This window comes from Centropristis striata, chromosome 10, assembly GCF_030273125.1.
Source record: "Centropristis striata isolate RG_2023a ecotype Rhode Island chromosome 10, C.striata_1.0, whole genome shotgun sequence".
Taxonomy (NCBI): Eukaryota; Metazoa; Chordata; class Actinopteri; order Perciformes; family Serranidae; genus Centropristis; species Centropristis striata.
Genome location: NC_081526.1, coordinates 13,836,455 through 13,850,455, shown reverse-complemented (window position 1 = coordinate 13,850,455; position 14,001 = coordinate 13,836,455). Strand labels below are relative to the sequence as shown.

The 14,001-nt window shown below is 40.5% G+C and overlaps 1 protein-coding gene across 1 annotated transcript in view; it reads right to left on the bottom strand.

The window, feature by feature from the left end:
* The window catches only part of uxs1 (UDP-glucuronate decarboxylase 1), a 38,690-nt gene that overhangs the window by 13,408 nt on the left and 11,281 nt on the right, over positions 1-14,001 (bottom strand). Inside the window, exons 5-9 of the mRNA XM_059342789.1 lie at positions 13,571-13,631; positions 12,267-12,447; positions 7,353-7,457; positions 6,411-6,470; positions 5,749-5,870 (exon numbers count right to left, since the gene is read on the bottom strand). Coding sequence (XP_059198772.1) covers positions 5,749-5,870; positions 6,411-6,470; positions 7,353-7,457; positions 12,267-12,447; positions 13,571-13,631 — 529 coding nt within the window. The remainder of the gene's footprint in view (positions 1-5,748; positions 5,871-6,410; positions 6,471-7,352; positions 7,458-12,266; positions 12,448-13,570; positions 13,632-14,001) is intronic.

Below are 14,001 nucleotides of genomic sequence, written 5' to 3'. Positions count from 1 at the left end.
ACGCCCCATACACCATGATTTATAAAGCCTAAAAATCTATATAATTTCCAAATATTGCTATTATTAAGATGGAGAAATATTATTATTATTATAATCAATATTATTAGAACCAGCTTTTCAGAGAGCATCTTCTTTCCTAGCACCACACAATAATTCCACTCCTTAAAGAATTGTCACTAGCACTTATTGATGCACGAATAGCTCTTTTTGCACTATACCTTGATTGTTTGCTTTTATTCTTCCTAAAAGTCGCTTTGGATAAAAGCGTCTGCTAAATGACTAAATGTAAATGTAAATGTCACCATTCAAAATCAAAACACCAAAGAGTTTTATCAGCTCCAGACATTGATAAGATCAATTCTCCGACTCAGACGTGTGGACTTCACACTGACTCAAATTTGCGTACACGAGCTGAGAGCAGACGTGAGATCTGATCGTACCCTCCCCTCATGTCCAAATTGATAAATGCCGAGGCTTGCGTAGAAATGATCTTACGCCCACTTTACGCTCACTTTGTTGTACGCTCGTTTGATAAATGACGGCCATTGTGTTTGTCTATACTCAGAACTCAGATGTAGATCAGACCATATTTTATGACAAATTAATGCAGAAAACTAGGTCATTTCAAAGGGTTCACATACTTTTTCTTGCAACTATATTTACCACCTGCAGGGGGACAATAAAACAAGCAAAATGTTTTACTTTTTTTTTTTAAGTAGAGGCTTTCTCCAACCAAACTAAATTGTAGGATTCAGTAGACACACAGACACACAGACACACAGACACACACACAGACACACAGACACACACACACACACACACACACACACACACACACACACACACACACACACACACACACACACACACACACACACACACACACACACACACACACACACACACACACACACACACCTTTACCTTAAACCACACATTTCGTTGCTACCCACTTCTGGGCAAAACCATCTATTATAATCTTTTTTCTAATCTAATCACTAGATTCAAATAGCCAATTACATCATCAGAGCTGAAAGGTCATGTGTCCCCCTTGGGGTCCTGTACATTTTCTAATTATCACCTTCACAATTTGTGCCCAATATTGAACAACACCTCAAAGTTTGATTTCCCCATCAGTCATGCTGGTAATTTTTTTGTATGTGCATGTCGAGATGATGACACTTTGAAATTTGCCTATAAATATAAGCTTTTGCAACTTTTGATGGTGCCTTTTAACATTTTTTTAACTGCAACAATAGATGAAAATTAGCCTTTTTGGCTAATTTTTTTAAATAACGTTTTAAAATCAGCTGTACCTAAAGATATAAAACGAGTCTATGCAGTGACATATTTCAGGAGTACAGGAATAATTTGTGTCACATGCTCTGTTATCTAAGTGTAACAGATATATTCTTTGCATGGAAAGCAGGGTATGAGTATCAGACTAGTGTGAATAAAGAATAAATAAATGATTAAATGAGGGCAACTACATCACGGATACTGGCACTCATCCCACACATGTAGAAACTCTACATTTTTAAAAAAATCTATGGCCTTCCTAAGTTAGCCTTATGCATCAATACATGCTACTTCAGACAGGATATGAATCCATTTTGGGTCACAGAACATGAATAAAAACATGAAAATTATGTAGATTGTTCCCTTGAAAAAGTGAGACATGGAATTTGACGGTCACAACCCATAAATGCATTCAGTAAGGTGAAGAACAAGGACACAATGAGGACAATATGATAAAGAGGACTTGAAAACTATGTGTAAATGTAAAAGATCGTGTGTGCACAGACACTTCTACAGACACCGGACATGTTTCATTTTTAAATACATCACAGTCTACGCACCTCATTTAGGAGGTTTACAGCAATACTTAAATCCGCTTGAAGGAGTATGTTGATGACAACAGTTTGAATTAATAAATGTTTTGCAGTAACTATAACCCTTCTGCTTGCCACTACACCAGAAAGGGGGGTTTAAATGTTTTTTGTCATTTAAACCCTTTGCAACTGTGGTATCACATCTAATGATCCATGACTGGCATGTTACATATCCTAATAGGCAACCACATAGCCTTAGGGTCATTCAATTCTCTATTTATGCATCTTCAAATTCGTTAATGTCCATAGGAACCCTACTGAGAGTCCAACATCCCATCCGCATGAATACAGCGACAACAACAAAAAAAAGACAGAAACATACATATGAAGGCAAGCACAAGATGTGCGTTTGAATGGATGTTGGAAAAGAAATGTGCATCCCTCCTATCAATATCATCTCCGACTGCTTATCCTATTCAAAGTGGCAGGTTGGCTGGGGCCAATCACAGCTGACAGTGCACAGGCTGGGTACAACTTGAAGTAGTAAGAATAGAAATGAAATATTTTCTTCCTGGTTATTTCTATATTTTGGTACACAACCACTTCAGAAAAATCAATACACATATGTCCCTGCTTTGAATTGGAGAGGGACCCATGTTGCATCCCACTCTCTCATTTCCCAGTATCACTTAACCATGGCAGTCTATATGCACATAAGCCCATCGATTTTCTCTACAGTGCATTGCTGAGGAGCCAAGGCAGTGCAGTGTCGAGCGTATGCTCTTGAGAGTTACAAGACATCGTTATTAGTAGTGTGTTATGCAGATACTGTATAGCCTACTGAGAGGGGATGTCTATAAAGCATAAACTGCAAATGGCAATCTTGGTAGAGCTTGCTCTGCCGCTCACAACACTACACTAAAGATATGCTTTTAGAATGAATGCTTCTGTTACACTTATGTTTTATTCCACATGGAATCAGTCCCGTCAACATACTCAAATGCATAGTAATGCCATTTAAAGATAAATAAATGAATAATTGGCAGTGTTGACCGGGCACAAAAGTCAGACCTAGAAAACGTAATAACTAGACATCTGACATTGCCAACATGATGCACTGAGGACAGTCCGGTACAAGCCACTCACCCTAATCTTGGTCTTTCTAATTGCACCTTCAGAGTTGAATCCCTTGGCAGACTTCCCAGATTCACAAGTGTATAAATATTTTCGGTTCAGAATTAAATTGTGGCGGCCACCTGTCTGCTTCATAACAGCATGATATGCTACGGATGAATTGAAATCAAATAATTTCCCTTCGTCAGATACATTGTTAGATAAATAAAAGACAATGGAACTAGTAGCTCGTATCATTTTACTTCCTTACACTTGCAACAATTAGATAAATACTTTAACATTCAAATGTTGAACTTTTACGCTACAAAAAAAAGCAAATAGTTAAGTCAGTTTGCCCCTGTGTTATGTGGATATTGTATATTGAATGTTCAAAAAATGCATTATTGTTATTCCATTAAACATGTGAACTTTTCCAACTGTGGCTCAGGGGCTCTTTAAAGAAAACATGCAAGTGTAATTAAGTGTTACCATTTACCACCTTTGTGGAGCGGATTGCCCAGGATCTGTTCAGCTGCTGTAGACTATAGTTATGATGGACACGTTAAGATGCTTGGAGGAGCGGCCTTACTTGTGTGACACAGTGAATGAAAATGTATGAGCATAACAGTTGTTACTTAGAGTAACACTGGCTAGCAAATGAGAAAATATGTGCAGCCTGTTCACATCACTTGATTTAATGTTGAATGGCGGGAGGCGTCTCTGATGCACAAAACGACATGACAGGTCCACCTTAAGTCAAAGAAATGCCATATATACATCATACCATAAAACAACTAGTTATTCATCTTTAGAAAGAAGCACCAACAGGAACAATTAAAACACCAATACTAATGCCAGCTAACTGTGTTGGTCCAGCGGTCTTCTGGCGGTCAAATGATACAACTTTCTGCTTTTTCACTTATGCCATTAACATTAAATGCTCAGTCAAATTCGATGTGTTTCATGTCTGAATAACTTACATTTGCACATACATAGTCACAGCTTTCAACATTAAATCGCCATCTGGAGGAAAAGGCTTATCATTTTTCCTGCATGCATGCCCTGTATTACCTACACAGACAATCAGCAGACTAGATAAACAAACATTTACACGTACTGCATAGACACACACACACACACACACACACACACACACACACACACACACACACACACACACACACACACACACACACACACACACACACACACACACACACACACACACACACACACACACACACACACACACACACACACACACACACACACACACACACACACACACACACACACACACACACACACACACACACACACACACACACACACACACACACACACACACACACACACACACACACACACACACACACACACACACACACACACACACACACACCCCCTTCTGGTGCGTGGCAATTAAGTAGAGTATATAAAGACCAACGCTCACCACAGAAGGCTCGTTGTAGATGCTGGAGCTGAGATTCGATGTATAATGATGGGGCAACATCTGCACCTATCTATGCAAACTTCATTTATCATAATTAGGAAGAGGATGCCATAATCACTTGGCTCAAAATAAATCTAAAAAAGCACTGGTGTGTTTAATAACACATTTCAGTCCCTTTAAATTATTGGTTTCAGATATGCCTTTTATTAATTTATGGAAGGGTATAAATAGAAAAGTCAAAATCACCACTTTTCATATAATGCTACTTCTTCTAAAATTGAGGAGCGACATCAGTCATGTTAAACTATAATTACAGCTGTGCATCCTTACCTTATACATGATCAAATTTAGTTTGAATGCATCATATCAACTGGCAACCAGCAGTCATCTGATAAACAGTTTTCTATCTTTATAGGTTTGCTTCCATCTGAGGAGCAGGTAAGACATGCTTTTTCTGTTTCATAACCCACACTCATCAGTTTTTAAATGTTAATGAATTTCAATTACATAACTGGGCAATAGATGTAATGAGTGATAGTCTCGTCCCTGTGCACAAACGACTGACATTTGGGCATTGAAAGCCGTTCATTTCCAAGAAGTCTGCCACTAAGTGTGAAAAAATAATGAGCAGTTGAGGAGGAGCAGGAGACGAGGCAGATAAATAAATATCACCTGCCTGGAGGAAAGGCAAAAGAAGTCAATCATATCTGATCATCAAAGGCTGGCGTCAATCAAGTCACAACAGAAAAAAATATATATCAAAATGCCTCAAAATTACCTGGATGTTTCTGGAAATACACATGAAACCTGATCATCAATACGAGATTCATGGATATATCAAAAATAGTCTTCTCAATTAATAACCTTCAAGGTTACACATCCTATTTTATAATGCTTATAAAACAAAAACCTGTTCATATTGATAACACAATAAATCATGTCATTTCATTTTAGCAATCATCAATCATCAATTTAGCGATCATTTGTGCAAATGAAACATACACTGGTGCACCACACAAGGTGCAACCTGCTCATCAGGCACTCTCACACACTGATGGGAACAATTCGGTGTTAAGCCTCTTGCCACAAACCTCGACATGTTGACTGTCGTAGCCAGGAATTGAACCACGAGCTTCGGATCACTGGACAAATGCTTTACCACCTGTCTTTAATGCATTTCAGTTATTTTAGAGTTTAGGCTAATGGCTAAAATTGCAGGATTGTGGTGTTGCTTCATAGCATTTGACTTATGAAGTCACACAGGGCCTAATGTGACTGTCAATCAAGTAAAAAAAAAAATCACCCCTCAAACCTGTTATTTTTTCAAATGATACAGTAAAATAATGATACCTGTTTCATGTAGGCATAACACATGGTCTCTGCAACACGTTTCCCCTCATCGTAGCATGCTCGAGGACCAATTGGATTCACATGCCCCCAGTACTCTTCATTCTGTGGGTGTACCTCTGGATCTGGAACACAAAAATATAAGGCATTTAAGACTCAATTTAAAAACTACAGGACGTGGAAAAGCATGCATGCCATTTTACGGATTGAAACAAGCTTATGTCTCACCAGAATGGATGGCTACTATGATTGGTTTTCAGGACAAATATAATGACTGTGATTGCTTAGTACAAACGGTCTAGTTTGTGCTTCAGTAGTGCGGGTATAGATAGTTATTGTTGGTCATAAATGCTGCCACCATAATTGTTGTGTTGCTGAACTGAAACCCTTGAAAACATCGTGCAGCAGTCTATTTTTACTGACTGCAATGAAACATAGAAAGAATAAATTTAGTGTCAGAAAGACTAAGAGAGAGGTTTAGCTCAAGATTAATAATTAATGTTTTCAAAACCCAGAAGTGAAAGGTTTCAAAAGTGAAACCAAAAGAGATGTCGGTTGTAGAGGCAACTAAACATCCACTGAGTATCTAACCTAAAGGGGTCCATAAATTAATTGGAAAGCATACCTAGAATATTTAAATAAAGAGTGGGAGTCATCTTCCTTACCTCCATAAACCTCAGAAGTAGAAGCCAGTAGAAGCCTGGCGCCCACACGTTTGGCCAAACCTTGGAGGCAAACAACAAAGTGAGAGCAGGTCAAACAGCCCCCCCAAAAAAAGCAGGCCGTGGAACACTAACGAGTTAATTTGTTGTCCAAGACAACAGTTGACATGGATACAAGTTGAACATTTAATGAGAGAGATTTTTTGTCTTTTGATTCACACTACAAAGTCAATAAAAACGTCCAGCAGGCCGTGGAATGCTAAGGGGTTAATTTGTTGTTTTTCCATATTTTTCCTTCAGAGGCTTTCATGGGGTGACATTTAAAGCTTCAGATAATATTAGTAACTAGAAGATCTAAGGAATCCATGGTGCAATGACATGCATTCTTTTCTGAAAGGGGGTAAATACCATCCAGAAGTTATGCTCATTTTTAGCAAGAGAAAAACTGACCTCTGACCTCAAATTATCGAATGAAAATGGGTTATATGGATACCCACAAGTCCCCTTAACAGATATGCCCACTTTGATACTCTCATGCAGTTTTTTTCATGCAGTATAAATGTCATCTCCCCATAAGAATCCCATCCCCAACCCCTAATTCCCTATAAAAAAAAGGGTCAGAACGTGTTAACAAAACTTGTTAACAACAATTTTTATAGGCTGAACCTCAAAAAACATTAAAAAAAATCTCCCCAACATCTTGATTCATTACAGTATTTTGTGGTTTATTTAACAGATTTAATTTCCTTGTTATAATATAAATAATGAATGATACATTTGTAACAGTCCTCTTGAGACAGTGTAACAAGCGCATTTAATTAAAACTAATGCTCACTTTGTTAATGTGAAGAGATTCAATTCAGACTTGAAAGTTTTAATATGAAGCCTTGTTTTGTGACCCTTATAAGTGGTCATTTAAGGGTAGGATGCACTAAATTTACTCACCAAGCATGTTAAGAGTGCCAATGGTGTTAGTCTTGAGTGTTTTGATGGGATTGTACATGTAGTTTGGAGGAGAGGCTGGAGATGCCAGGTGATAGATCTGGTCCACTGTAAAGAGCAGAAAAAGCATAAATTATCTCACATTGAAACACACATTTGTTTCATCCGTAACCTAAATCATCATTTCAATGCTACGCTGCTTTTGTTTTTTGCACATCTCTTTGTAGCCTGGTGTCTCTGGTCTGATGTTTCAAGGGCAAAAAAATGCTGTAAAAAGTTACTGCCAATAAGCATGAAATAAGCAACATCACGGTTAATGACAGAAAGATGAAAAAATTGCAATTTTTGCAACTTCTTTATTACAATACCAATAGTTTCTTTTGCAGCTGTAAATATATTTGAAAGAATGTAAAGTGCAAATGGCCTAGGCGTAACAATATGGGCCAGGAACATGAACATTGTGTTCTAAGGTCTAATTTCCATCTTCGAGGTAGTTTTTTTTTCTCTCCCACATCCATCTTTATCCCATTTTATAGCAATCTTTATCATCTTTTAACCCATTTTCCAAACCACTCTTCCCTTTTCAAGGTGACTGTAATTGACTGGTGATGGCTCAGACTCCTGATCGAGACCTCTGAATATTTTCACTTTTTTATAGCGTGTTCCATTTTTCAGCAATCAGCAATTCTCTATTCTATGTAATACTTAATTTCCTCTTGAAAATACAGAGACACTGTTGTCAGTTTTTCAAGCAAAGACGAGCACTAAACATTTTTTGAAGTGATTTCTATTTCCAAACACAGGAATAAGAGGTATATTACGCTGTTGTGTTTAATTGAGTTGTGAATTTTCACAGCAGGTCTTCGGTTTCCTGTGTAATCCCATGCACAATTACCATCTAATGCTGCTGCTGCGTCTTCAGTTAGTCTGCCTTAGACCTTACGCAGCTGGCATGCCTCACTACGTGAAATGCAGTATTTCATAACAGCAGTGACTAAATTGGATGCAAATGAGACTGTCTGGCTGATAACCATCTATTGTAACACATTGGTGCACCACTAGTACTGGATAAGACTATTCCAGTGGCGCAATCCAAGGTCTTCTGAACATAAAATGGACAGGTGTTGCCGCAATGGAGGCATAAAAACAATTGTTTCTGCAACAGATATTTAATCCTCATTTTTGTTTTTTTCTCTGCCACAAAATGCTGTTCTTTCAGCATTTCAATAGCCCGAGCTCCACCCCTCACAACCACCTGCAGTCTCTGGGTCTAACAAGGCTCAACAGGGGGGTTTTGACAGCTGGTCAAAAGAAAGCAAACAAAACATCAGAAATGGATTAGCTTTTATATATATCCCCCAAAAATTGCCCAGAAAATTCCCAGCATTATAGGGAGCTCAGGTGCACACAAGCATTGGTGTGCACTTGTGTGATTGTACTGTGAGGAAACCATATCAAAAGAAGGCTGTGAAGATAAACAGAGAAATAGAGACAGAGTTTCAAACTGTGAGCTAAACCTCTATCCATTCTTTATTGTACTGTTTCAGCATCTTGACCACTCTGGACGCCACTGAGCACCGCAGGTGACTACGCTACAGGCTGTATTTGTTTGGTTACAAGTCTTTTTCCTGCCATTTGAAGCGTTTGTCACTAGTGATACCCTCTTTTTTTAAATGATTCAAGTACTGTGAGCTTTCCTGATATTTTCTGTTGGTTGCCATAGTATTTTGTAGAGTTTTCCTGATACAGATATAATGCTAGATCAGGCAACGAGTGCACTTCTAGTATTTTGTCAGTTTTGGTGTTGGATCTTTAAATTCAACTGCAGTTTTAATTGAACAGCAGCACTCGAAACGTGCAGCTCTAAATTAATTAGGGGACTGACTATGGTCTAGTCAGAACAGATTCCTCAAAATTATTAATTTAGCAGTTCTCTGTGCCAACATGAATTATTTCTATGTCTCCATTATGGCAATAAGAACTTTTCACGAGCTTTCTAGTATCAGATATTAAAGAAAGCTCAAGGGACATTGTCTAAAGTGGAACAGGTCTTCTTATCAACCGTGACTGGAAGTTCTCCCTCCATCCACTGCCACAGTTTTCTCCACGGTTCTTTGAATTCCACGCTGTCACCATAACCTCTCCCTCATCAGTAACCATTGTTGTTCTCTACCGCCCACCTGGTCCCCTTGGAGAATTTCTGGAGGAGCTTGACGTCCTACTGTCAAACTTCCCTGAAGATGGTCCACCACTTGTCCTTCTCGGGGACTTCAACATCCTGCTCGAGAAGTCAGCAGACTTACTACTTCTACTCTCCTCCTTCGCTCTTCTGCTCACTCCATCACCTCCTACTCACAATGCTGGCAACCTCCTTGATCTCATTTTCACCAGGAGTTGCTCTACTACCAATCTCTCTGTAACCCCACTTCATGTCTCTGACCACTACTTTATCAATTTCTCCCTCCCACTCTCCCGATCGGACTGTCTGCCCTCACCGACAGATACGGCATCTGGTCCGCCGCAACATTCGCTCTCTCTCTCCTCCTGCTCTGGCCTCAACTGTTCTCTCATCCGTCCCTTCATCGGACTCATTCTCACTTCTGCAGCCCAACTCTGCAACCGACACTCTCCTTGCCACCCTCTCCTCCTCTCTTGACTCACTCTGTCCTCTCACTCCTCGGAAAGTACGCAAGTCCTCCCCTGCCCCGTGGCTGTCAGACTCTGTGCGTGCCACCAGAGCTCCCCTACGGGCATCAGAACGGAAGTGGCAGAAAACTAAACACCCTGAGGACCTACGCAACCACCTTCTTGCTGCCTTCTCATCTTTGATCTCTGCTGAAAAAAGCTCTATCAGACCAAGATCCAATCCTCATTCTCCAACCCCAAGAAGCTCTACTCCATCTTTACAAACCTCCTGGTCCCTCCAACCCCCCCTCCTACCTCCTCCCTCCTACCGACCCACTTTGTCAACCACTTCCTGAAAAAGATTGAGGACATACGCTCTTCATTTACCCATCCAGTCTTACAACCTGCCTCTCCTCCCTCCCCATTAGCGTCTCCCTCCCTCTCAGCATTCACTCCACTGTCTCCTCCTCAAGTGCTCAGCCTTGTAACCTCTGCCCGTCCTACTACTTGTCAGCTGGATCCTATTCCCTCCCACCTGTTTCAGTCTATTGCTCCGGATCTCCTCCCGTTCCTCTCCCATCTTATCAACACTTCCTTGACTACTGGCTGCTTTCCTAAGTCTCTGAAAGAAGCAAGGGTGAATCCTCTCCTAAGAAATCCACCCTCGACCCATCCTTAGTGGACAACTACAGACCCGTCTCTCTCCTGCCGTTCCTCTCCAAAACTCTGGAACGGGCTATCTTCAATCAACTATCCTGCTATCTTCATGGGCACAATTTCCTTGACCCTCACCAGTCTGGTTTCAAGAAGGGCCACTCAACAGAGACTGCCCTTCTCGCTGTGACTGAACAGCTTCACAAGGCGAAGGCGGCCTCTCTCTCATCTGTGGTGGTTCTACTGGACCACTCTGCAGCTTTCGACACTGTGGATCACCAGATCCTCATCTCCACCCTTCACCACCTGGGAGTATCGGGCTCTGCCTTGTCTCTGCTCAAATCCTATCTCAAGGACCGCACCTTCCGTGTAATTTGGAGGGGTTCTGTTTCAGAACCCTGTCTACTCACCACCGGGGTCCCTCAAGGCTCTGTCCTTGGTCCGCTCCTCTTCTCGATATACACCAACTCCCTTGGCTCCCTCATCGCATGGCTTCTCCTATCATAGCTATGCCGACGACACCCAGCTAATCTTCTCATTTCCCCAGTCTGAAACACATGCAGCAGCACGTATCTCTGCATGTCTGGCAGACATCTCCCAGTGGATGTCCTCGCACCACCTCAAACTCAACCTGGGAAAGACTGAGCTACTCTACCTCCCAGGGAAGGGCTCCCCCACCACTGACCTCCACATCACTGTCCAGAACACGGTGGTTGTCTCCACAGAAACCGCCAAAAACCTTGGCGTAACTCTTGACAACCAACTGTCCCTCTCAACAAACATCACCGCCACTACCAGATCTTGCAGATTCTTGCTGCATAACATCAGGAGAATCCGCCCGTTTCTCACTCAGAAGGCAGCTCAGGTCCTGGTCCAGGCACTGGTCATCTCACGCCTGGACTACTGCAACTCCCTCATGGCAGGTCTGACTGCCAAAACCATCCGACCTCTACAACTCATCCAGAATGCAGCTGCTCGATTGGTCTTCAATCTTCCCAAATTTTCACACACAACACCCCTCCTCCGCTCCCTCCACTGGCTACCGGTGGCTGCGCGGATACGCTTCAAGACTCTAGCTCTGGCGTCCTGCTGCTAACAGTTCAGGTCCTACTTACATCCAGGACCTTGTCAAACTCTACACCCCTGCCCGTCCTCTACGCTCTGCATCAGCCAAACAGCTGGCGACTCCCACCCTGCGTGGGTCAACTCGCCTCAAAACCACTTCCACACTTTTCTCTGTCTTTGCTCCCAAATGGTGGAACGAGCTCCCTACTGACATCAGGACCTCAAACAGCCTGTACATCTTCCGCCGCAGGCTGAAGACCTATCTCTTCCAACAATATCTCGGTCATGGTCACTTAACATATATATTAAAAAAAAAAAAAAAAAAAAAGCTCTTATTCTTTTCTCTTCTTTTCTTCTTTAACATATAGCACTCCTTTAGCGATGACAGTTAGGTCTTAAAGTTATGTACTTACTTGATTCCTATGGTCTATGTCTAGTACCATCAGGTTGAATGCACTTATTGTAAGTCGCTTTGGACAAAAGCGTCTGCTAAATGACATGTAATGTAATGTAATGAACTGAATGTGATCATATGTTAACAGCTTGTCGCATATATTTAACCATCTTGCTCACCTTCAATATAAAGAGGCTCCACTACATCATGATTGATGAGCTCAAAGTTTTCGTGGCCGATCCAGTGCTCCACATTCCTTTTCCTTCCTGTGAAGAAGTTGTCCACCACAGTCACCTCATGGCCATCCATCATCAGCTTATCAGTCAGGTGAGACCCAACAAAACCAGCTCCACCAGTGATCTAGTAAAACAATACACAAGTGTAATAGCACCAGTAAATGTTATTTAGTTCTTCTGATAATGGATTTAATAAAAGTAGCCCTGTCACAATCACAACTTTTATCAGTACAATATATTGTCCCAGAAATAATTGCCATAGTGTCAAATTAGACCATTTTATGCCACTGATAGAATAATAATGTAATAGCATTATAATACAAGTACACACTTGCATTGAGAAATGAACTTTTAATTGTTTATGTGTGTGTGTAAGCAGGAAATGCCTGAGCCTGCATGCGGAAAAACAGAGTAGACGACATGTACGTTTTTGAGTGGGTCACAGTTAAATTGAAATGGGCCTCAATAAACCATCTGTCTCTGTGTTAAAATTATTTTTGATGTTAGAAAGTTATCATATATAGTTTGCTGGCAAGTAATGCGTTTGATTTTTCTTTAGTGTCCTCGTCCCCATCAGAGTCACAGTCAGGGAACTGGTGGATCTTTGTCCCACATTTATCATTTTCTTCCCTCAGGTGGAAGGATAACACACACGCAAACGACTTTTTAAGAATAACTGTATCAATATTCAAATCAAAACACACACAAACACAAACCCCTTCATATACACCATCGCAAAATGTCAGGATGGTATGAGGGAATGAAAAAATGGATAAAGTGTAATGTTACGCTATGTTTCCATCCTCTGTACTGTCTAGTCTGCTTTTCTTTTCTGGCTTTTAACTGGCAAAGTAGTGACATACCAAATCTGTTATAGCCCGGGGAAATGCACTCACAACCACTTCAGTATAGGAATGTGAAAAAACCTCTCTACTGACAATCATTTGAGGATAGTCAAGACCAAACATTTTAGGAGACATAAGCAAAATACATTTGAGTGGAGGGGATGTTTGAAGAACATCTGAAGGACTTTCTTTCCATTAACTGACCATCTCTTGTAGCGCTAGATATATCAGCAACTTTGTAGTTGAATGGCCAGAACACAAACCATGTAATCACAATGTCACTGGTTTCATTCCAGCCATGGGAGTTTTGTTGCATGTCATAACGCTCTCACAGTAAAAGGTAAAAAAAAATAAAAAAAAAAGAGAAATCTTTTAATAGAAGAAATTGTGTTTGTTGCATACCAAAATTCTCTTCCGATCCTTTTCAGAGAGGAATTTCACAGGTGGGTATTTCTGAGAAAAACTAGAGAGAGAGGACAAAAAGAAAAAACTCCATGAGAAGGAAGCAGAACAGAACAATCTCAATTACTAATGGAAATCATCAATAAACAAATAAATGGGTTCAGAAAATTTAGTTTGAGAAGGAGTGTTTCCTGGACTCAAATCAAGCTTGTTTCAGGAGCTCTTTGGATAAGGATACATGGAGCCAAAAATCACAAGACAGCTCTAAGGCATTTTCCTTTAAACAATTGAAATGCCTTTATTGTAATGGAACAGTCATGTTAGACCTAAAAACAAACTCAAGTCTTCATCAGGAGAAAAAAAATCCCAAAACACGTCAGAGTTTCTTTTTAGGTCCAACATGACTATGCCATTAAATTAAAAAAGAGAAT